Source organism: Pieris napi, chromosome 1 (assembly GCF_905475465.1).
Source record: "Pieris napi chromosome 1, ilPieNapi1.2, whole genome shotgun sequence".
In the NCBI taxonomy this organism is placed as follows: domain Eukaryota; kingdom Metazoa; phylum Arthropoda; class Insecta; order Lepidoptera; family Pieridae; genus Pieris; species Pieris napi.
Window position 1 is genome coordinate 13,233,265 of NC_062234.1, and position 24,330 is coordinate 13,257,594.

The 24,330-nt window shown below is 33.3% G+C and overlaps 2 protein-coding genes and 1 non-coding gene across 3 annotated transcripts; 1 reads left to right on the forward strand and 2 right to left on the reverse strand.

Moving 5' to 3' along the window:
• Positions 1-1,661: 1,661 nt before the first annotated feature.
• Positions 1,662-17,429, forward strand: LOC125050827. The gene is made up of 4 exons (XM_047650867.1): positions 1,662-1,779; positions 13,342-13,436; positions 13,509-14,241; positions 14,389-17,429. The coding sequence occupies exons 1-4, from the start codon at positions 1,752-1,754 to the stop codon at positions 16,911-16,913; spliced, it is 3,381 nt and encodes a 1,126-aa protein (XP_047506823.1). The 5' UTR covers positions 1,662-1,751; the 3' UTR covers positions 16,914-17,429.
• On the reverse strand, positions 17,424-24,242 carry LOC125050833 (activating signal cointegrator 1). Its single transcript, XM_047650880.1, has 12 exons — positions 24,021-24,242; positions 23,823-23,947; positions 23,567-23,746; positions 23,276-23,394; positions 22,990-23,138; positions 22,639-22,802; positions 21,364-21,533; positions 20,750-20,907; positions 19,766-19,887; positions 18,300-18,396; positions 17,747-17,844; positions 17,424-17,560 (listed from the first exon to the last, which is right to left on the reverse strand). The coding sequence occupies exons 1-12, from the start codon at positions 24,086-24,088 to the stop codon at positions 17,472-17,474; spliced, it is 1,539 nt and encodes a 512-aa protein (XP_047506836.1). The 5' UTR covers positions 24,089-24,242; the 3' UTR covers positions 17,424-17,471.
• LOC125055483 lies at positions 22,142-22,351 on the reverse strand. Its single transcript, XR_007117909.1, has one exon. It is a non-coding gene; the product is annotated as a small nucleolar RNA U3 (small nucleolar RNA).
• Positions 24,243-24,330: the final 88 nt, after the last annotated feature.

Sequence of the window (24,330 nt, forward strand, 5' to 3'; positions counted from 1 at the left end):
TTCGATCAACCCATATTTTCATCCGTTAGGTGTAACTTCCAAAAATGTTTTATCAGAAAATGCATAAAATGTCAATGTCAAAAGTTTGTAATTTAGGATTCTTTGATGAGCATGGCAAGTTTTTAATGTAAGGTAAACGGGTATGTATAAGAAATGAGATTTGTAAATTCTTCCTGCATTCAAATATTATTCTGCATCCTTATGTATATAGTCTGTTAAACTAAAGTCGTGATACAATAGAGTTATCTATTATTACTTCGGAATCCGGAATTAAGTAACGAATGTCCGGTTTTGATTAGATAATATCGGTAATGTGAGGAAAATTACTTTTTATATTTCCTTATGTTATGAATATTCTTGCATCATCAAGTCTTACACGTTGTTTTTCAGCTGTAATTCTAGCTGCATACAATGATTAGTTTATTTAATATTGACTTAGTTCGTTAATTAGCTAACCATATAATACATTAGGAACGTAACACCGACTTAAGTGAAAAAAAAAACAATTTTTTTATTTGATTCGCCATCGTAGTCTGGGTTAACGCACCATGAAATAATAATTTCTGGACAGGTGGCTAAGTTAAATCTGCGCAAGACCTTTTATGATTCTATAACCTTATTTATAGTTTGTTTTTCATTCAACGATTATGTTCTGGTGAAATTAATTGTGTCCTATTTCATCTGTGTTTAACTACGAACACTATAAATATACATAACACGTCATAGTTATATAAATTCTGAACAAGGACAACAATAAGCATACGTAATAATTTAATTACAACTTTCTATTTTATCGGCTGCCCAAATATACTGGAATCACTTTCCATACATTTTATATTCAGCCGGGAGAAATTATAGAATCACATGTTAACCGCCATGAATAGAAATCATTATGAAAGTAAGTTCCATAGATTATAATTTATTGAAACGAGCCATGGCTATTATTCTATTCGAAGGGCCGATAAGTTTCGTAACTTTATTGCCATATGCATTGCAAGCTCCTTTTTAAATTTCGTTGTACGTTCTAAATAAAATTTCTTTTTAATAAAAATATATTTAAGCCCAATTCAGTGGTTAGCCGTAGAGCTGAAATTAAAAAAGATTTTCGTTTACAATTATTAAATTGTAAAGAAAATTTTTTACAGCCAAAAAAAAAAGTTTTTTTTTATATCCATTTTATTCAGCGTTATTAATAAGAACTTTATTGCTGCTTTATTTTTGTCAGTCATACCAAAAGTTAACATAAATTATTTAGTAAGTACTTAACATGAACTCAACAACGAAAACTAAAAGCTAAATTAAAAATAAAACTTCTAGCTAAATTAAGCTGGTGAATAAGTTAATTATTGATAGTATTTATTGCCGCGTCAAAGCATAGGGCGCAGAAAAATTTTCTTCATATTACATTTATTCAGCTGTAAGCAATAATAAACCACAAACAATTTTCACTACAAGAAACCTATCGCCAAAACCCATCCATACTTAATTCAAAGCGATTGTTTACATAATTATGTTTCTCGTACCTATAAAGCTTGCAAGTACAGCAAATAGCTTACTGTTGATTCATCACAAGCCAATTTTAGTTACATTTCGACGCAATGAAAACGAACTCAATACTTACTTTTCCCACCCCAGTGGTTTTGCTACCATCGTCTTAAGCATTCGAAGTCAGTTAACATCGCGACGTGCGCGCGCTGTGATAGTGTTGTGATAGTGATGCGAGCGTGTATATCAAGCCTAATTTTGTGATCATGTGTCGAAGCCGTAGGAAAATGAACGGTAAGTTTTATTGCAAAATTAAGAAAATATTTAAAGATATTCCGAGTAATTTAACCTCTTTCTTTGCTAATTGTCCTATCCTGATGTGCGCGGAAACACGATTTACTGAATTTTATCAATTAGTTTATATTTATTTAATTGTAATTAAATAAAGGAAATGAAAAATAAAAAGGTTATTCTATTTAAAAAAAAAAGTTACTTTCATCTCGTAAATATTCAGTATGGGAGAAATTATACCTTTATGTAAATATAGCCGTTATCAATAAATAGAGCGGAAATTATAATTCAATGCAAACACTTGTTAACATATTAAACTACTTAATACTTTTTAATCATACATTAATTACTATTGGAAAATGTTGATATTTAATTACACTTCAAGAATAAGTGTCTAACTACTGCCGTCAAGAAATATGATTAAATTTAAAATTTGATACGGAGAACATTTTTATATTTGACTTAAGAAAAATGTTATAAAATAGCCATGTATTTCCAGAAATACTACTTTTCTTTGTAATAAATTAATATGTAGAATATAACTTTAAAAACTATACATCAATATTTAGCTTAAAAGCTATCGAGTCATAAACATGATTACGATAAAATTTACGACTATTTTTGTTATAACAGAATCTTGAATGTAGAAATCTTTTAATATCGATATAAATATTATATAAGAAACTCTTAAATAAAGACTTTAATAAAACCAATTATATATAACTGGTACGCCGGGCATATCATTGATAAAAACATATTCTTTATCATTTCTACCGGAAATCAGAATCACTATGCATTTCCTGGCAAGTGGGTGAACGTCTTTCTAACGATGGAAAATAATCGTAAATTACATATTAATTCACATAACATGTAATTATTGGGGTAGAGGCACAAGAACGTGTATGACCGGCTTAAATCAGCATTATGATTCCACTTTTTATGTGCTTAACGGTGAATCTAAACTTAACTAGTGACTGTATGTTTAACATTTCGTTATGATGTCAATTGTCAGTAGAAAATTTTTTGGGAAGTCAATATTGTTTCATTTTAGAGTTAAAGGGTGTAATCTCCCTTAGTCGTAGGCATGTAGTAGGTGGTGTCGAGATTGTTTTAAAAATTTAATACTTACGCGTCTACCAGCGCGGCGCCAGGAAGAATTCTTGCGAATCGAATGCAGGAAATGTAAGGTTTATCCTGGAACATGGATCAGATTTATTTTTCTATTGTAGTAAATCTAAGCCCTGGACCGCTTAACCATTGCAACTCGGAGACTGTATTTAGAATGTTAGTGAATTGTCATTATCCAAACATATATAATTAAGTATATATTTATAGTTTTAGACATTCAGGCAAAATCTTGATTTAAAAATTGTTTTAAAGTAAAGCTATGAGAGCCTATAAAACAATATTGTTACCAGAAAAATGTAAAAATAGAAAGCAAAACGTGATCAATTATTCAGTTTCACTTCTTTGTCACTTAAACTATTTGCGGTAATTTAAATCAATAGTGTTTTATTTATTGTGGCAAAAACGTGATAATAACACCATTCATTTTCTTAGACTTATTGTCTTGAAGGCATTGTATTTAGTTGTACTAACTTTAAAAAGAGATTCTTCGATGAATAATTCCAAAGCCGTATAGTGAAATGGTCACAAGTTTCCTTAATTAGATTTTCATATTATGTTCATCGATGTTTATATTGTCAATGCCACCGTCTCTTTCGCTGAAGGTGATCAATCCTTATAGGTGGGCGTCATCCCAACCTCTTTTAAGGGCTAATCCGAACGAAGTCTGAAGTTACAAATACTAGTCATACAAAATTATTAGTCATTTAATATTGTCCGTGGATGTTAAATATGGTAATTAATGCTATATTTACGAAATAGTCCTCATAATCTTATTCTTCCTAAGTATAGAACCAATTACTGTAAAAAACATTGAGCGTTGGGGAGTGCTGCGGTAGGTATACGTGTAGTAAACTTCCACAAAATATAAAAAGTGCGGACAGCCTGGCAATATTTAAATTAAGACTAAAAGACCATCTCTTGAGTGATCCCAGTTCTCTACGTGAATGAAATCCATCGAACTACTATGTATCTTTAGTATATAAGTTCTCATGTAAGTGACTATTGTCTGTTATGAGAATAAATATCTTTAAACCTAAAGCACGGTTTATTATAGTTCCAAGCCGAACACTATTATTGTACTATCAAGATATCGGTCGATAACTATAAATGTCTTCGAAATAATAGAGGAAGGAAAGGAAATGGAGTGAAACATACCGTGCAGCATGACACCAAATTATAATATGGGTTACGCCCGGAAGTGTACTAATGACTGTATTTAGGAAATGGTTTGAATTAAATACTTTTGATTTATATCTTAAATGCTGTTACTTATTATATCAGTTCTATTTCCAGAAAAATAATTGTTTCGGCTTAGAAGACACTAAATGGGTTCAAAGTTAACATAGTCTTCATCTAAAGGAAAGGAACCTAAAGGATACCAGAAAACCATAGTTGTATGGGATTATTTATTTATTTTATTTCGTTGCAATAACATAATAAGATTGTCAAAATTAAATGAAAAGGAGGGCAAGTGCTGCCACTTTATCGCTTTCGAGCGATCTCTTCCAGGCAACTACTGTTAAATTAGATAAGGTATGCAAGAAGTGCAACATACGTAATACCTATAGTTATTTATACAAAACCAAAACAGGAAAAAAAAGAAAGAAAAAGATTATTAATTATCTATTGGTATGAGTAATGCGATTAACTAAAAAAACGATTCCTGATTTTGGTTTATTCCTCCCAATAGATGATGTCATTCTTAAAGAAAGAATAACATTATAGTTTTATGCAACTTAATTGAAATATAATATAACGATTATTATTGTATAGGTCCTAAATAGTTTCGGGCAATACTCGAAAACCACACGAGCGGTGGTGAAATAAAAAATACTTTACTCAATGAGTCTCTAAATAGACCAATATTTTATGTACTCATATAAAATGTCACACATTATGATTGGCAGAGTAACTGCGATACGCACGACAATTTCGAGAATTATGTCTAGGAATCATTGCCTGAAAGTAAAGAAATAATTTATTCACATTTTAGTGGCTATAAACAAGCGTTTCTCTCGCAAGTCTCAAGGTAATTCTATTCTAAGGAAAATGTAACTAGTATTACACACTAGTAGGTTCAAATTTCGCAACAATATTTCCCACATACGCCATAAGCTTCTAACAGTCTGACACAGTAATTCGCTCCATTTTCGGCTTATTATCATTAACTTTCGCTAAAGAAAAGCGTTTGTTTAAAATTGGTAGTGTTTTGTAACCACGCGTGCGTATCGTACTATTTTATGGGACCTTAAGTGTCTGTTACGTCATTTACGAACCTTATTGTTACAACCTTGTTTTAACTATTATATGTTATGTGATACTACATTTAATTACATAATTTATGGGCTGTGACATCAAGGCATTTCATTTTCTTCAAGAATTAATGTTTAATATATAAAGATTTCTACACATTTCCAACAGCTCTTTAACCCTAACACATAATATATTTTAGTGTAACTAAGATCCGATTTCCTTCAAGCTGCAGGCTTGATTCGTTGTGATTCAACCGTTGCATGTATGGTCTTTTCGCAAACCACCTAAGCCAACGCTGCTGTATTTAATTAAGATACAACTTTGTTAATTGACCATAAATTTGTTTGAATAAATGTCAATGTAATTGAGTAAAGAAATGCATAGGTAACTCGTGTTTTAACTACTCAAACGTACTAATGCTAAAAGAAAGAGAAGTCGTGCAAATTTTCATTACCCTTTATAAGACGTTTTCCGCCTAGCATAGTAGGTAGCACCCTTGCCCTTAGTTTTTCTATGGATTGTAGCAGTCCTTAAGGATTATATTTCATACCCCGTACCATGGCGTTTTAAATGTTAATGTTGGTACTACTCACTTAGGCACTATATCTTCCGCTGGATTCAGTTTCAATAGAGATTAACAGTCAAAGTGCTCATACTCTGGCGCAACTTTTTACATGCATTGGGAACTAACGGTACTTCAAACATATTGAAATTGTATATAAATAGTAAGAGTCAAATTTTTCAAATTACATTAATGTGTGTCATGAGTCACAGGTCAGTTTGATTTGATGATGCATTATTCTATACAATTTGTGCCTGTAATAAAATTTCACTTGTGCGATAAGCAACTTATTTAAATGCCAAATGTGTCAGGTTATTATATTGCAAAACGTATGAGAAAGTAAGACATGGTTTGAATATATTAATTTTTGCAACGTATATAATGGAAATAGAACTAGCTAAAGATTGATAAAACTTACTAAATGATAATAAGTCCTTGTTTTACAAAGAGTTTCTTTACTTATGATAAATTGAATATTACAATTACATCATAACTTTATTTAAAATTTAGCCTACAACCTGAATAATACTAACAAAATACGAACACTATTAAAAAAAATCAGTGGTACTACTACCTCTTTAGGTCTGGGCCTCCAGTGTCTGACACACGCCGTCGACTTTTTGGGTCTAAGACATGTCGGTATCCTAACGATGTTTTCCTTCACCGTTTGAGCAAATGATAAATGCGCACATAGAAAGAAAGTCCATAGGTGCACAGCTGGGGATCGAACCTACGACCTCAGGTATGAGAGTCGCACGCTAAAGCCACTAGGCCAACACTGCTCTAACTATACTACTACTACATATAATAATATACATTTACGCGAGTATCACACAAGAAAATTCACTTAATCAACGTAAAAGGGGTTAGAAATTAACCAGTCACCAAAGTTGTCGGAGAGTTATATATTCCAACAATGGTATTTTAAAGGCCAATAGAAAACGGTTTCTGAAAGCGAATTTTTTTTTTTTTTTTTAAATCTAAATGAAAAAATTTTCAACGTTCAATGCCGATTGCATACAAAACTGTAGTCCTATAATTATTGAGCCTCTTTATAAAGAGTTATATATGTATATAATATAAAAAAACATTCATCCAAAAGCCTCAAATTAAGGATACAAGGTGCAACAACCTTAGTTCAATCGCAATATTTGGAAGAAAGTGAATTGGCATAGCTGTAGTCGGGTCACGTTGTTATGGAAAGTGACCAGCGAAGGTCACGGGCGGTGAATCGTAATGAGGCCTTGTTCGTTCCGGTACTCGTCATTACATGCTCATTAGGTGTAGACGCATTATTGTTTTTGGATTCTTCGCTAGTGACAAACAAATCAAATTTAATTGCTTTATAGATAACAAGATATTCATATATCACTGAAATTACTAGTGAAATTGATTATATTAGTAGCATGTTATTTGTTTCATGTCTTCTGGCATCGTAGGAGTTGCAACAATTTCTCTGATAATTGTTTAAGGCAATCTGTACCGATTGAAAACAATTTTTTTGCCCGTAATTCAATTCTGATTTCCGGATAATATGTAAAACATATTTTTTCAATAATATAAATTAACAAATTTATGTTTATTTATATCTATAATTTATGAGGAAATGCTGCCAGCGTTAAAGGTAAACTGCTACAGGGATCAAAATTTTAACTTTGTTTCCTTTTTTGTTTGATAATATTTAATTAAGAAATATATTTTTCTTTATACATTTATTTGCATTTCAATATAAAAATAAACGAGAACACAAAACACTAATCTAACGAGCAAATCAAGATTTTATTAAATATAATAAAACTAAGCCTGGAATTTTCTATATAATTTTTCTATTCAGTAGTCTACGTCAATAATTATATCATTTTTACATAGGAAATACTATACTATAAGTTCTACACGGATAATTGCGTATTACTTAATACATTGAATAAACTTTTACAACAACAAAACACTGTATTCCCACAAGCTGAAGAATGGTCTTCGAAAGTGACAGTGACAATGACATCTATCAATTTGTGTGTGAAATTGAAAACTATGGCTATAAAAATCAAGGAAGTATCTGTGGGATAGCTTATTTGCATGTTATAATAGCGTAATTTAATGAAATACACATTTATAATAGGAAAATGCAGAGGTTGGATAAGGCATCATTTGTGTGAAGTGAAGAAGTTTGTGTGTGTGTGTGTGTGTTAAGACACGCCGGTTTCTTCTCCACATTTTACTTTATCAGATGCAAGTGTAATAAATAGAAAAGCTATTGATGTACAGCCAGAACTGAATTAACACTGATCTATATAATATATAAATAAACGAGCATGATTGAAGCTTCAAATACTTTAAATCAAAAACGGCAATAAAAAATGATGAAACTCTTCGAAAAATTACTTTCAGAGATTAGATAGACTCAAAAATGCACTTCAATAAAATCTGATTGTAAAGTTTTCGTAATTTTTATAAATTAAGTTAGTAGGTAACCTAGATATGGTATTGTAACCTAGATATGGTATTGTAACAATTAGATACATATAAATACGTAACAATTAAATGTGGTGTGAAAATCAATTTATCGGTATAAAATCACAACGTTGCAACGCGGTGGTAGCACGGACTGGCCATACAGTAGAGTTCAACGCGCTCTATTCAATACGGTGACTTTTTTATGCTCAACGTTCTAAACAATGTTTACACTATATACTTTATAACATATATTTCATGGACGGCCGTCTGAAAAGGTGGTTGTAAACATTCATAATTACAGTTACGCAGTCTAGTAAGGGCATACTTTAAATTAGAGCTGAAATTGTTACCGAAAAAGCAATTCCAAGATTCCAAACCAGACGTGTTAGTTCAAAATTCATGGTAACTCTTCTCTATAATTAATTATTCTTAGATGTGGGGTATATCATGTTCTTTACTATCTGCTATAATTGAAAAATGTTTTAGGTTGACACATTTTACGAATGTTGAGATTTCGAAAGAGAAAAATGCGACGATTTGGACATAAAAACTAATTCTAATACAATATGTATAAAATTATTATATTTTTAACTGAGTTTCACTTCCATACATATTTGAACAGTGTATTAAAAATGTTTCTTTTTTATTACTTTCAAACATAGTTTTATGAGCCACTTGTATATTTAACGACGTTAAAAATAATATAAAACATCCGTACTACAGAGTTGATTTAGTTTAATAATCTTTGTCACTTCATTTATAAATATGTTAGAATAAAATTTTTGAATTAATTTCTATACCATGTATATTATAAACTACATCTCATAATCACACAAATCAAGACAATGATGGCAGTGATTAGCTTCGAACGCATGCATACAGTATCATTACATGAAAATCACTTTTAATTTCAGCCTTTTAAAGTGCACTTTTATTTGTGAGCGCTCTCTCGTGTGGCTGAGGCATAAAAATGTATTTTCTCGTAGCAAATAGCTGGAGTGAAACGTGCTACGGTCCGAAGAGCATTGCGAGCAAGCGGGATGTCATATAGTACATTGCTAAATTAATAATAATCAAGGATAAATTAACAGCTTTTTAATTTTTTTATAAAACAGAGGCAAAATGGGCAGGAGGCTCACCTGATGTTAAGTGATACCACCCATGGATACTTTCAATGCCAGAGGGCTCACAAGTGCGTTGCCGGCCTTTTAAGAATTGGTCCGCTAATAGGTTAAATAGTTAGAATACCTTCTACTAAAATATTGTCAATTACCTGTTTATTATATTATCAATTTTCTTAATTGAAGCGAAGTAGTATTTAACAATTGAAATGATGTTTGAAATACTGATACTATCAAAAACTGTTATTTCTAAACATATAATCTACTATGATACCATGAAAGGTCAGTAATTACTTTGATATATAAAAGTAGAAATAAATAAAAGGTTAATTTAAGTGACGACATGGCCAAAAGTTGATTAAAATAAATGTTGATGATTAAACGATATGACCTATTTTTGTTTGCTATTGTAAATATGTCATTCGTGAAGTAACAAATTCTACAATCAGGCCACTGAACGCTTAAGCTAATCTGAAGATGGAAATTGTTTTCACCTATACCTAAGTAGCATAGCCTGTGGTCTATAAGGGCATAGAAGGAGACGAACATATCTTCCACATTGTACTTTCCAGCTAGATGACGAAGACGACGACGAAGACGAGCTTGATGGAGCTAAGGCACTATGTGCATTAATTAACTTTTGTTAACGCACATAATCAATGCGGTATTTCGTTGCACGAATTGTTAGTTGTCTAAGACCTACAACGCACTAGCGGCTGGCCGCAATGCGGTGCGCCGCTGCGGCGGGCCGCACATCGATTATTACATGAAACCGCACGATAACAACGCACTGACTTGCGGTCAACCGTCAACCGCTCCGGTTGATCTGGAGCTGCGGCGAACCGCACCGGTTGAATGATGCGGCGCGCCGCGTCCCTCCACGCACTCGGCGCGGTTAGCCGCAAATACCACGTCCTACCCGCCTCAGTCATCGCTTGTTCCTTGCGCTAGACACTATGCAAAGATTTTTTGACGATATTTTCTACGATTATATAAATAAATAACTGCCGCAACTTCTTCAACGTCCATAAAGCGCGATATTTCAAGAAGCACTGACGAGTGACGATTGCGGCAGACCGCAATAGGACCGCAATAGGGACGGTTAGCCGGAACACGGCATGCCGCTACGGCAGACCGTATATACCGCGGCCTGCCGCAGCGGCACACCGCATTGCGGCCAGCCGCTAGTGCGTTGTAGGCCTAAGAGACGTCACCGCAAACAAAATCATGCAATTATATTTTCTATTTTCCAATGTTACGTGATCAAATTTTCACACGTCGGAAAAAGAAATCGTTATCCTTAATATGCAACATAACGCAGCACAGGCATCTATAAGAAGAATAAAGATCCGAAAATGTTCGTAATAAAAGAGTTGATTTGTGCATTGGAATATTTTATAACATTATACAACATATAACAAAATGGTTTAATTTTATAACGCCAATAAAAGTCAGTAGTCATACAGTTTATTTAAGACAGTTAATAACTTATAACAAATATCATATAATTAAATATATAAAATTATCTGAAAGATATATTAAGGCAATATACATATGTATATTTTTTCCAACACAGAAATATACAGGATTTACAATATTCTTAACCTACATAGTAATAATAATAATAATTAAAAATTGATAGATAGAAAATTAAATAAAATATATATTTTTTTAATAATAATCAAAATAGCTGATGAATTCTATAATCTATCGGGCCAATTAGACAAAATGTAAATGAAATCGACAACCACCCCAGAACAAGATTTTTAATCAATTTTATACCTCGAATATAAAACATAGCTTTCAGTGAGATCAATAGTAGCGATTAGGCTGGCTGTCATGGTGCGTGCCCAACGCGAACGCACACACAAACGATTGTACATTCTACAGAGTTCTTGATAAATTCTTTACGCTTAATTATAAAACTTTGTACGGAATGTAACCTGATGTCTCATGATAGTAAAACATGTCACGTGATAATGAATCTTTCAGGATTGTGTCGTCCATAGTCACACTATAAATAGTAAAATAGGAATCACATTGTTCCAACGAGACATAGAAAAATATTAGAGCGTAATTTAAGTATTTTCACACCGTTATGTTTTTCTACGCCTAAAAACCGGCCACTATAAAGTTGTACTATTAAAACAACGATATAAACCCTATGAATTTCTATTCTAAATTACATGTTTTTGAGTAAAATATTTTTTCGAATAAAGCTGTTATTATTTAATATTATAATTAGTATACGTTAAAGACTTTGATAAAATTTTCTCAATTTACGCAACTCTTAGTATAACTTGCTAAATAGAACGGCAAATTTAATCTAATACAACACAAAATAAAGAAACAAGCTATACATATTATAACCAATGTATGGCCTTGATCAGTGGCGTAACAATAGGGTGGCAGGGCTGGCAAAATGCCACGGTCCCCCGACTCAAGCGATATTATGTTCTATGGATGAATGTGAAGTCTCCAATACGCATTGGGCTAGCGTGGGGACTACAGACCATTCCCTCTGGCCTAACAGAGGAGGCCTATGGCCATTAGTGGGACATATACAACGTGTAATTGAGTACGCTGAAAATCTCGAAGTTTATTAAAATTAAACTGAGTACAACGTGACGATTTTTACTGATAGGGCCCCATCAAAAGAATTTGCCACGGGCCCCAGATGGTATAGTTACGCCGCCCTTGATAATAGGTGCGGTCGGCTTGCCACAACATAATGCTTACAACTGAAACAAATGTGAAATAGATTATGTACTTGTTAATTTACCACGTACGTTTTACATATGACACGTACGACAACACAAGAGTAGTCATGAGTACCATGGACACACGTCAGGGAACTTTCGGTGTCATTGCCCATTCAAAACAGCTCCCATAGTTATGGCGTAATATGCCCCGTGCAACATAACAATGTATGGTACATAAATGCTATATAGAAAGCCACTGTTTACTATACACATTTCCTTTATATGTCAATAAATGTATATATTTACGTATATAAAAATAAAATAAATCGTTCATTTGTAAGAAAGTACGTTTAGTAAAATTAATTATAAAAAAAATCAGCCTTATAAAAATAGGCATGCATATGTCATATTAATTATCATAATGTTATAATAAAAGTAAGAACAGTTAACATTTATAGTTGATGTCAATGGTCTAAATACTCTCCCATTGCAGGGTATTTTTGAATCACGTAATAATTAAATCTATCTATTTGAACTCTTTCTGTCAAATTGTGATTACCTTGTGATTAAAGAGAGAATAAATTAAAACGGCGCTAATGTAGTGTGTTATTATTATTAATAAATGGGTTTGTTATTAATTTAGATATGTGATAGTGTTTATCTTAAATTAATAAAAAATAAGAAATTTTACTTCCGTTCCTGTAATTGTGTATAGATACAAAATTTGGTAGTTTATATGACATATGTAGCACGAATCTGTTTCTACCATCGCTATCGGAAATATAAATTCCTTGTAACCCACCTAGCAAAGAAATCCACTTCATTTGCAACGGAAGTATAGTAATTGTATATAGTTTTTTCAATCAGTCTTGTTTTCTTACTTATACAAACTAAATTTAGAAAATAACTATAGCTAAAGTTCGTGGGAACGAAAACTTCACGGTCAAATTCAGTTCCGCTCTACATATATTTATATTTTTCAACGTATAGGCGAGTTCAATAGATTTGGCAAGCTTGAAACTGATACAATTTTGAAATACGCGTATTGTTGATAATGTTTTTACGCTACAATAATATTCTCACGTCATGTTTTACATAATACACGTAATAGATCAATTTCTTAACTTTAAACAATTGTAGCAAATCCAAAAGGTTTAGGAATGTTTTCTATATGAAATTTTATTAATGAAAAACGTTATTAAAATTCATATTAGTAATAAAGTTTTTGTTACGATTAATAATAATTCATTTAAGATAAAAAAGTCTAAAACTATACAATATTATTTTGGGGATTGCTTTATAGAAAAAATATGTTGGCTTATAGTAATAAAGGTATTGTTTTCAGATGTGCGGCTATGGGTGTCGTTGCTGCTTTTGCAAAGTTTATTTTTGTCTGTAGTAAGCACCAAACACCTGCGTCGGTCTATGGCATCACATTCGGTAATTTTTTTTAATTAAAAAAGTCTACTGTGACAAATATTATATTTGGTTTATAATTTTTTTCTTTTCCAGCATTATCCCGTATCCAAAAGTGGATGGAGACCTGTCGTCGGTTCCAGCGGACTCTTATATGGCTCACTGAACACCGCACCTCTCCACGCCCCTTACAAACAACCAATCCAGGATTATTATCAATCAACTGGACGCCCTGTTGCAACGAGAGATGCCACCAAACTAACTTCAATAGCACAATCGTACCGACCAACAACTTTACGGACGGTGCCAGTTTCACCAGCCCAAAACCAAGCAATCAATTCATATCTCAATCCATTTGCTTTACCTAATAACGGTTTATCTCAATATAAATACGTTCAGAACTATCCCGTCGACAACATATTCAGAAATACACACAACCCCTACCTTTCACGCCCGGTTTATCAACAGAAGCAACAGACAAAGCAGAAGCTGCCTCAGCAATATCATAATAACATTCTTCAAACACTAACTAGTGCCCAACCTATTAATTTTGGACAATATTCTACACCGACCCCCATAAATATTCTTGGAAACCAAGTGCAAGTTTACGCAAGACCTGATGGTAAGCGACCTCAGTCGGGCTCGGAAATCTACAAGCAAGAGCTGTATAAATTACAGGACAATGATCCAGCGTCCCAGTCTGTGACGCAGCAAGTTAAAACCGCTCAGCAGCAGTCTATTGGTACTCTGACCATTCCTAACAGACCTCACTTCCAGTACTCACTCCAGGATTTAGCTGGAATACAGCAGTTGCCTCCGAGTATAATAGGTGTGTATTTTATAAGCAGAAGGAAGTGTTTATATTTTTATAAGCCCGTATATCAATATACCTCCACATTACTACTACGAATTACATACAACTAGCTAATTTGTTTCTATAATAGTGTGATTTCTACCATCATGTATTTTATTTCAGGTTCTTTTGGACCTTTCGCAGTGCAGACAGTGAAAAATAGAGACCCAGCATATCCAACTACAAAGGCTACTTACCAACAATCACAACAACCGCTTCCAACTAAACAGACTTTCTTTAGTGCATACAACTTCCCACAAACCATAAAAACTACACCTACAATTTACTCATCCACTCCAAAACTCCAACCGGCTCAGAATCAGTTATTCTTTAGCTCTACGTTTAATGACTTGGCTAACGTACCCACGCCACGAACAAAACCTATAGCCCCGACAAAAATCGACCCGAATTCTGGAAAGAAAGCCGGTGGCGGTGGTTTTAAGCCCAGCCCACAAGATCCTTTCTCCAAGCAGCAGCAAACAGAATTCAATAAGATCACAACGTATAATCCTCAAGCTACACCGATAACACAGGTTACATCGTCTCCTAATCAATATTATGACAATCAGTATCAATATAATTTCAACATTCCAAATACACAGCAGTTAAATTATGATCAGCAAACGGGAAATATTAACTACAATCAGCAACAACAATTTTACGATAATATTGGCCTAAATCAGCAAGTTAATCAGCAATATATAAATGCGCCCGGAGCATCGAGCTTGTTTGGAGCTATAAACTCAGTATCATATCAACCGACATATGAAGTAACTGATAAAGAAGCAGACGATGTAACTCATGCGTCGACTGGAGGTTGGCTACCTGATACTTACGAAACAAATCAAAAAGTGACTGAAGAGACTATATCAAAGCCAGAACATTCCAGTGCACTGTTCACTAACCCAACTACAGTGATACCTGAACCACCCGAAGAATACGCTATTGTAACTGAACCAGAAAAAAACTATGAAAATGGATATAACTATGAAAGTAATTACGACACTCAAAGCAGGCGACCTTTGGGCGATGATTTTGAGCCTATCGGTCAACACAAACTAAAAGATTACTACTATAAGGTATCAACTCCTTCAACAAGGCGTACTAAAAAGCCGTCCAAGGTTATACAAGAAACGGTCACAGAGGTGACAGTTGTAAGTGAAGAGCCTGTAGAAGCACTACCAACTTTGCCACCGAATCAACATTTTAGGCGCCCAAGTGCTTCCGAACCCGTCGATAAAGACAAAATTCGTAAAAGAAACAAAATAAGACGGCGGCGACCAATTGGCAGTAGAGTTAAAGAAGAATCTACCACAGCTAAAATAACCACGACAACAACTGATGCTCCCCAAACAACCGAAGAAGTACATACAATCAGGCCTAGAATTAGAGCAGTAAAATCAAGGACAGACTCTCCTGTAACAACAGTAAGTGTAACTACTGATTTAACTACAAGTGCTTTACCAACCATATCTCCTACCACACCTACTGTAATGAAGAAGAAACTTAGCCATCAAAGATTTCTTGCAACCACAACTGGAAAAACTGAAACGACTACCCACACAACCAAAGATTTTGATCATAACAAAGAGTCACCTATTATGAAAATAGCAAATAGGCCCCCAACAGCAAAACATTCATATGAATATAAGACTAGCGAAGTTCCAGATTATAGTCATAAGCAAGATGAAAAAGATACTCCTACTAGCGATATTGCCGTAAGTTTGGTCGATTCCTTTAAAAATACCGCTGATATTCTGAAAGAGTTTTCATTTCATAGAGACGTAAGGCCAATGGAAATTACTACTATTGCTCACGAGAATACTGAAGCCGATACAACTACTACTACGACAACAGCGAAACCAGAAACCACAAGAAATATTGGTAAAATACAAAGACCAAAATTAAAGCTTAAGCATGACCGACCTAAATTTAGTGTTAAAGATTACAGGAACCGGCTAAGCTCGACTACAAGTAGCACGGAAAAACCAGTTGAAAATACACCCAAACCTAGACCACAAAGAAAAAACCCATATGCTGAAATTAATGTTGAAATAGAAACTACAACAGAAAGAAAACGATTTACGCCGAAAGAACCACGTTACAGGTTAAATAGAACTGAAAATAATGAGCAAGAAATACATTCACGCCTACACAACAGACAAAAACCAGCTGAAACAGCAGAAAGTACAACACAAAAAATCTCAGCACGTATAAGGAACGGCCAACGACGACCGAAGCCCACGGAAGAAACGATTGAAACATCAAGCACAATCGCCGGCAAAAGACCTTTGAGGAAGAAAATCAAAGACTCTGAAACCGGAGAATCAGTTCAAGACGTCTCTATAAACGAAACAACACTCGCTGACAAAAACGACATAACTTCAGAGAGAACGAGGTCTGAGAGTGCTATAATGAAAATAGCGGATAAAAAGCATCAAGACCACATAGAGCGTCTGTTCGAGCATTCTAAACGCGTTTCAGATTTGACCCTAGCAGCCAGTAAAGACTACAACACGCCAGGCATGTTCAAAACAGTATCATCGAATAGCAGACGAATACCGAATTACTTTACGATAGCAACTGACGACCCCATTCTTCCAATAGAAGCATTTTTCCCTCAGCTCAACCAAAAGAAGGAATCTTAACGTTCCTAGCTAGATTGCTGTTAAACCAAATCTACTTATCTGCCAAAGCGTCGTTCTTTTCTCTAAGTTTAGGATACTATTTACTACGTCAACAGCGAAGTATAAGATAAAATTAATGAAAGATTGGAGATTAATTATTAATAATATTCTTATAATACATGCTTAGTTGGGTTTGTGTTGTGAGTTTCGCGCACAAGATGGCGTTGAACATAAAAATCGAAAGTAATTCGCTTAAAAACTCAATAAAGCATTCTAAGTGGTTTAAGACCCCACCTGCATTTCCCTTCTTCGGTGCTCTTAATATTAAGTTAATACGAAGTATTATGTGTAAATGTTTCTAGTTGGTCAAAAAATCATGGTACATCTGAATTTATCATAGATTAAAACTAGAATAATTGATAACATTGTTTTATGACCAAGACTTTTTGACAAACTATATACATTTTGTGTGTATAAGTGTGTTTCGACTATTTATTTAGGTTTAAGGATTATTGTAAATAAAAATTCTTTTAACAACTCTTTTTATTTATTCAATTATATAATAAAATAATTACAAAGTTACGCTGCATTCGCTTGTTCTGCTTCTATTTTTGACATTTTCTGCAAACATTTGAGCGCGGCTTGATGTATTGACTTATCCAAAGTCCCTGAAAGCACAAAAACTTTAGATTTTTTTTTATTCAATCACAGCAAATATTTACAAAAAAAGGCGATTTAAAAGCCAGTTAGTAATGTAAATTTTACGGCTCCGTACAATATTTACAGGTTGGAAGGAAATGCTAAAATATTTAAAATAGACACGAAAATGTGTCTTTCAGAATCATACAACTTACATATCTTATGTTGCCCTTTGACGGGGAAACGCAGACGCAGACTGACGGGGTTCGAACACACGAACACATACGGACTGTCACTATCACCGTCTGGGTATCTAAACAAAATTAATAAAAATATATAAACATTGGGCAAGAATTTTTTACTTTTACTTTACTTTTTATATATAAATAAATAAATATATTCGTCGAAATAATAACAATATTATTTGGTAAATACTCGCGATACCTATATTATAAAAAAGTATTTTCGTATATTTGTAGAGAATAAATTAAAAATGTACGATTCCAATTAATTATGCCTGAGTAACATGAAACGTAACACAACTTAGTTATAATGCCCCGATTGGTTATATCTCACTGCAGAACGAACAGCATTTACAATTTTGCAGTGACATATACAAATTAATTACATTTAAATATCCTGTATGAAAAAAAGTATTCATCTCCTGGGAGTTTAAACATAATTAAAAATGCTTCTAATAAAATTTTTGTTTGCAGGATTAGTCCTGCTATATAACTTTGATAGCTAAGCGAAAATTAAAATACATACTGTTTTTGAAACTCTTCTTGCGGTAAACAGTCATCTACGTTGACGCAACCGAGCAGACATGCCGTTGGGTAGAAGGACGGGAATTTAAATTGTTTATCTGAAAATAATTTATTGATAACATTTAAAGAAAAACGCTTTTTACCGGATTAAAGTTATGTATTATTATAAATTTACAACTATTTGACATAATTTTAAATTTATCCGACGTTTCGCGTGCTTTACAGCGTGCGTGGTCACGGTGACTGAAGACAAAAGATGTTGAATGTCAAAAAGTATCACAGCTGCAGAGAAAGTTGCATTATCTGTATTTATTTCCCCGGAGTTGGTATCGACTAAAAGATGGAGGGTTTTGGCAAAAATGGCTCACGGTGTCCTCTATTTTCGCGGATTGTTTTTCTTTTTGAGATTTTAATTTGGATATTGTTGGATCCCAGGTGTTTGACAATTTTAGGCCGTCTTCTCTATTGAAATTGGGGTGTTTTTTGATTTCAATGGCTTCGCGTACCAATCTTGGGAAGAATCTTTTCTCTTTCGCAAGTATCTGCATCTCATACATCTTGCAAGATGCAGGTATATACAAACTGGATTGCGACTGTGGCCTGTCTTACATAGGGCAAACTAAACGCAATATGTCCAGCAGACTCAAAGAACACATTGCAGACATAAGACATAGACGACACACAAAATCAGCAGTCTGTGAACACATACTAGATAGGCCTAATCACTACATACGCTTTGACCAACCGAAAGTACTTGCGAAAGAGAAAAGATTCTTCCCAAGATTGGTACGCGAAGCCATTGAAATCAAAAAACACCCCAATTTCAATAGAGAAGACGGCCTAAAATTGTCAAACACCTGGGATCCAATAATATCCAAATTAAAATCTCAAAAAGAAAAACAATCCTTGAAAATAGAGGACACCGTGAGCCATTTTTGCCAAAACCCTCCATCTTTTAGTCGATACCAACTCCGGGGAAATAAATACAGATAATGCAACTTTCTCTGCAGCTGTGATACTTTTTGACATTCAACATCTTTTGTCTTCAGTCACCGTGACCACGCACGCTGTAAAGCACGCGAAACGTCGGATAAATTTAAAATTATGTCAAATAGTTGTAAATTTATAATAATACATAACTTTAATCCGGTAAAAAGCGTTTTTCTTTAAATGTGTAAAAAGAGTTATGTTAATCAAAGACAATACTATATTGATAACATTTAAAAATAATTTGCCTAAGCACAAAAATGATCGGAAGTCAAGGATAGAATTTTTAATGAAAGTCAAGGTCAATTGAACAAAGTTATTGTTCGCCGGGAATAGAATACATCCAAACAAATCAAAATCAGAGCAGTTAATTAAAAAAAAATTTATTATAACGATTTCTTTAAAGAGTTTAAAATTTCATACGTAACTTTATATTTTTCAATTTCAAACCTTAAAAATATTAACATAATAACGTAGTACCTGGATAAAGTACTCTATATCTATTCTCGATCTCCCTCACAAGGCTTTGTTCTGGTGGTTTCGCGGTGGAAGCTATCCACAGCCGGCCGCGATGGTTTGAGTACCAGGTTCGACCTTCAGAGCTAAAACATATTTTTGTTCAAAGAAACTACACAATAAAATTCAACGTCTTTATTTATTTTTTTAATTAAATGTTTTATTTATAATACGATAAAATGTTAAAAGTCATTTAGTTTTTTTTCTCACACGTAGACGCGTTATCGATTATATATGTCTAATGTCCAGCATAAAGTACTGTCAGCTTCAAAGCATTGGTTTCCCGTTAAATATCAAAGGAAGGGTTCATTATTTTCTATGGTCATCCTAATGTAAACAGTAGACTCACTTTCAGACCCAGCTACGCAAGGCATATTTTTTTATTATATATTTAATAGACATGTTTGTATAAAATCTGATTAGATGATGATGATGATCTTCTATAAAACTGTAGTACTTTACTCTATTGTCAATAGTTTCCGCAGCGTCGCCGATATTGGAATTTTATTTTACATTATTTAAGTTTTAATACAGATCTCTAGCCTTCTTCAGTGATAATGTAGGATTTTAATGGTGAAACAATTGAGCCTATTCATTGCCCTCTTTAAATGAATTCATATTTTGGTGATTATGTGCACTGATGAACGTCATTATTAAAAACTATATACATATATAATTATTAATTCATGAATACAAGAATTATTTATCACAGTAAACGAAGGTTATCAATTTGACCTGTACTCATATGATATTGTTACAATTTAATATTGTAAATATAATCTTCAAAATGTTGTGCTAAATTTCGTATGGAGAAACTCCTAAGTAAATCATAATTTATATTGATAAGTTTTCTTTTCAGTTGACAAGCATTTAGCCGATTTAATATTTTGTTAATTACTTTTTGTCTCGTTAATGCCACACTCCTACACATATTAACAAAGTCCTTACAGTTTGATCCCCTCAACCAGCAACGAGGCCCAAGGTTGGTGCATGGACAGACATTTCCCACCATCCGTCATCTCTTGCAATTGGGAGTCTTGTACGCGAGATTCCCTGGACCAGCCCTTAGTTATATTTGCGTAGTTACCGCCCACCGTATCGTCGAACTAAGATAAAGAAAATAAAACCTATTATATATTTTCAAAGAGGTATATAAAATATCGAGAATTAATTCTTGCCAAAATAATCAATCGATATAAAAATTAAAACAAATGCAGAAATTTGAATGACCCACGAATGTTCAATAAAATTATTTAAAAGTATCAAGAGATTGTAAGATTTTTTTTTTTTTCTTTAATGGACAATTCACACCAATTGACCTAGTCCCATGCTAAGCTGGTGAAGCTTGTGCTATGGGTACTAGGCAACGGATATACATACATATATAGATAGATATACATATAAATACATATTTAAACACTCAAGACCTATGCATAACACCAAATGCTCATCACATCGATGTTTGTCTCAGCCGGGGATCGAACCCGGGACCCATGGATTCGCAGTCAGGGGTTCTAACCACTAGACCAATGAGCCGTCAATTGGGTTTCAAAATCTTATACCTGTAATAAATTAGCGTTGACACCAGGAGCGACATCCCGGTCGGTCGACGAGTCGGCCAACAAATCCGTTCTTAGGAATTGCCCACCCTGGGCGTTCCCGGATGTAATATTCCTAACTTGTTCTTCGTCCACCTCATAATCTATTGTATTGTCTTCAATCACTTGGCGACCTGTTTTAGTTTAGTAACTAATTAAATTCTTCTAACTAAAAACATTTCGTTATAAATAAATAAAATAAATTTCTACGGGATGAAAATTCCAGGAAAAATTAAATTAAAAAAAAATAAAACCCAAAGCTCGTGGACGTAATTTTAAAATTTTATTTAGTTATTTTTTAAATTTATGTTTAGGTGTACTAAAGGAAATCGTATAAAAGTTAAGTGTATATATTTCACAGTTTGACTTTGATCTCCATTAGTATAATAAAATAATAAAAAGCTAAGCTACGCGATAAGCTTCAAAAATCAAATGGTTGTAACAGTGGTTTGTGCCACTGAGCAAAAGGTGTGTACAAACGTGGATTTTTTTCTTATACTATAATATTTTATATGACTCTCTAGACAATTGCAAAAAATTGTCACCAGTTTCTACTTTCTAGAAATGATTAATGAAACGAAAACGCAGGTAGGTGCGTGCCAGTCGCCAGATAATGTTGATAATTATAAAATAACATACTTTAGATTATATTTTGACAAGAAACAATTTATAATAGAAAATAGATGCGATACTATATTATACAATTAAAGAATTATGATATATTATAATAAGAGATTAAAAAGCCACTCAGACAGCGACAGTACCCCACGCTCCCTCGCAAGCGAAGAAGTGAACGATCATCGAGGGCTAAAGACATACGTGATACGTCATTGCCAACCTCACGCTCAGGGTACCGCGCCACGTCTCCTCATCATGGCTGAAATTTTCCCACGTAGTGAGAGAAGTTGCGTGAAGAGCTTACTATAGAAATGATCCTATGAAGTAAGGTCTTGTCGAAGTTAAATTATCAAACGAATATATATACGTTTCAAATTGTTTCGATACTGCCTTTTAGAATTATAGTAAATAACACTGCGACATCTGTGTGTGACTATATACACATGCAAAACACGCGCGCCAACCAGACCGTGCCACCTTACGGCGATTTATCGAACAAGATAAAGAATGAAAGTATGATAAGCGACATCTAGTGGCATAGATCCAATTTATCTTATATTCAGGGCCAGTTTTTATGAAATAACAGCTAAAACTATATAAACACTGAAATAAATGACATACCAGCAAAATCAAATGTCATCTTTTTATTGAGTCTAGATGTGTGCTTCTTTTCATGGAGTGATAGCTGATACTTTTGCAGTTTTTCCTTTTCACTAGCACTAAGCCAGACACTGTTTGCATTGAAATAATCGCTATCATCGTCTGTTACTCGCGTACGACGTTCACTATTAAGAAAGATAGATTTAAAATATTAAGTACGACTTAAAAGTGCATTTTTTGCATTTGACAGCATATTTATTATATAAAGTTTCACCCCCATATAAGTAAATATTTTTCTTTACTATTCAGCTTTCAATTATTAACATCTACTATCTTACTTTTGAACAAAAATTATAATAAACACTGACAAACCTAGTGCGATCATATTCCAAAAGCTTGTTTCTGTGTGAAACAGCTGCTTCCCAGCCTTTAGGCCGGCTTCTTTCCATTAAAGATTCCATTAGTTTGGCACTGGCTTTAGTCTTAGCATTTAATTCTTTTTGCTCTTGGGGTGTGCACACCTAAAAAAATTATTGAATATGTCATTCAAATTTAATTGAATGTACTAGTTTTGTGGTATCACTAGATTATCACCTATTGATTCTACTTGTAACCCATTTAAATAAATATTTCACTAATTCTGCCAAAAAAATATTACCAAATTTCCACAAAAAAGGCATGGCCCAGAACCTTCTTGTTTGCAAACTATTCGGCCACAGTGCAAACAATTGTTAATTAGTTCATGTTTTGATGCTTGACACTCACAGTGATGCCTGCCTGTAAAATAAAATGGGTAAAACTTAAATTAAGCCAAATTCAGTATTATTAAATAAAGTTAAACGGTAATGAAGGATTATGCTGTCAATTTTTCTTTGATAAGAATATAAACATTCATAGAACATATAAACATATAAATAAAAACCTCAATAATGAACAACTTACAAATTACCTTTAATCAAGATAGTTTGGGCATTCTTGCCTTCTTGTGAATAAAGATTAACATATTTTGTTTTCTTTTTGTTTTTTGATTCTTCTGCATTTGGTGTTGGTATGGGTTTTTCCTGTAGCACATCAGGCTGCTGTTTATTTTTTGAAATTTTTTTCTTGGGCTGTCTTGGTAAGGAAGACCCTAGAATTGAAAAAAAAAATGTATGTATTCTACATGCCAAGTTTTGTTAACTAACCCATCATAATTAAAAACCTACCTTTTGAGGGAAATTTCCTGTTACACAGTTCTCGAAAAAATGATTTATGTTCTGGATTTTCAAAATTAATTAAAGTTTTCATATATTCAGTTATATCTGCTTCATTCTCCATTGATAAAACATATCTGAAAATATATTTTTTTATTACAGCATATACAAATCACAATATTTGACAAGATATAGGAATTAAGAGCTAACGTTATTAGATCGGGAGGCACTTCGAAGTCTAAAACTTTTGATAAACTTTCTTTAAGCCACTCTTCCATTCTTAAATAAAGTTAAGTATTTAATCTTATTGGATTTTATCAGTATAAGTAATTAGTCAAAAATTTAATACAAATTTGCTTGCAATAATATTATAGATCTAAGTATTTCCTATTTTGTATAATTGCCAGCTGTTCCAACAAAATTAAACAGTTTCTGTCATAGTCAAGTCAAGTCAATAGTCACCGTACCTCATTAGTGTATAATGGCATGTAGTCCGCACTCCCATAGAACACAATTACCT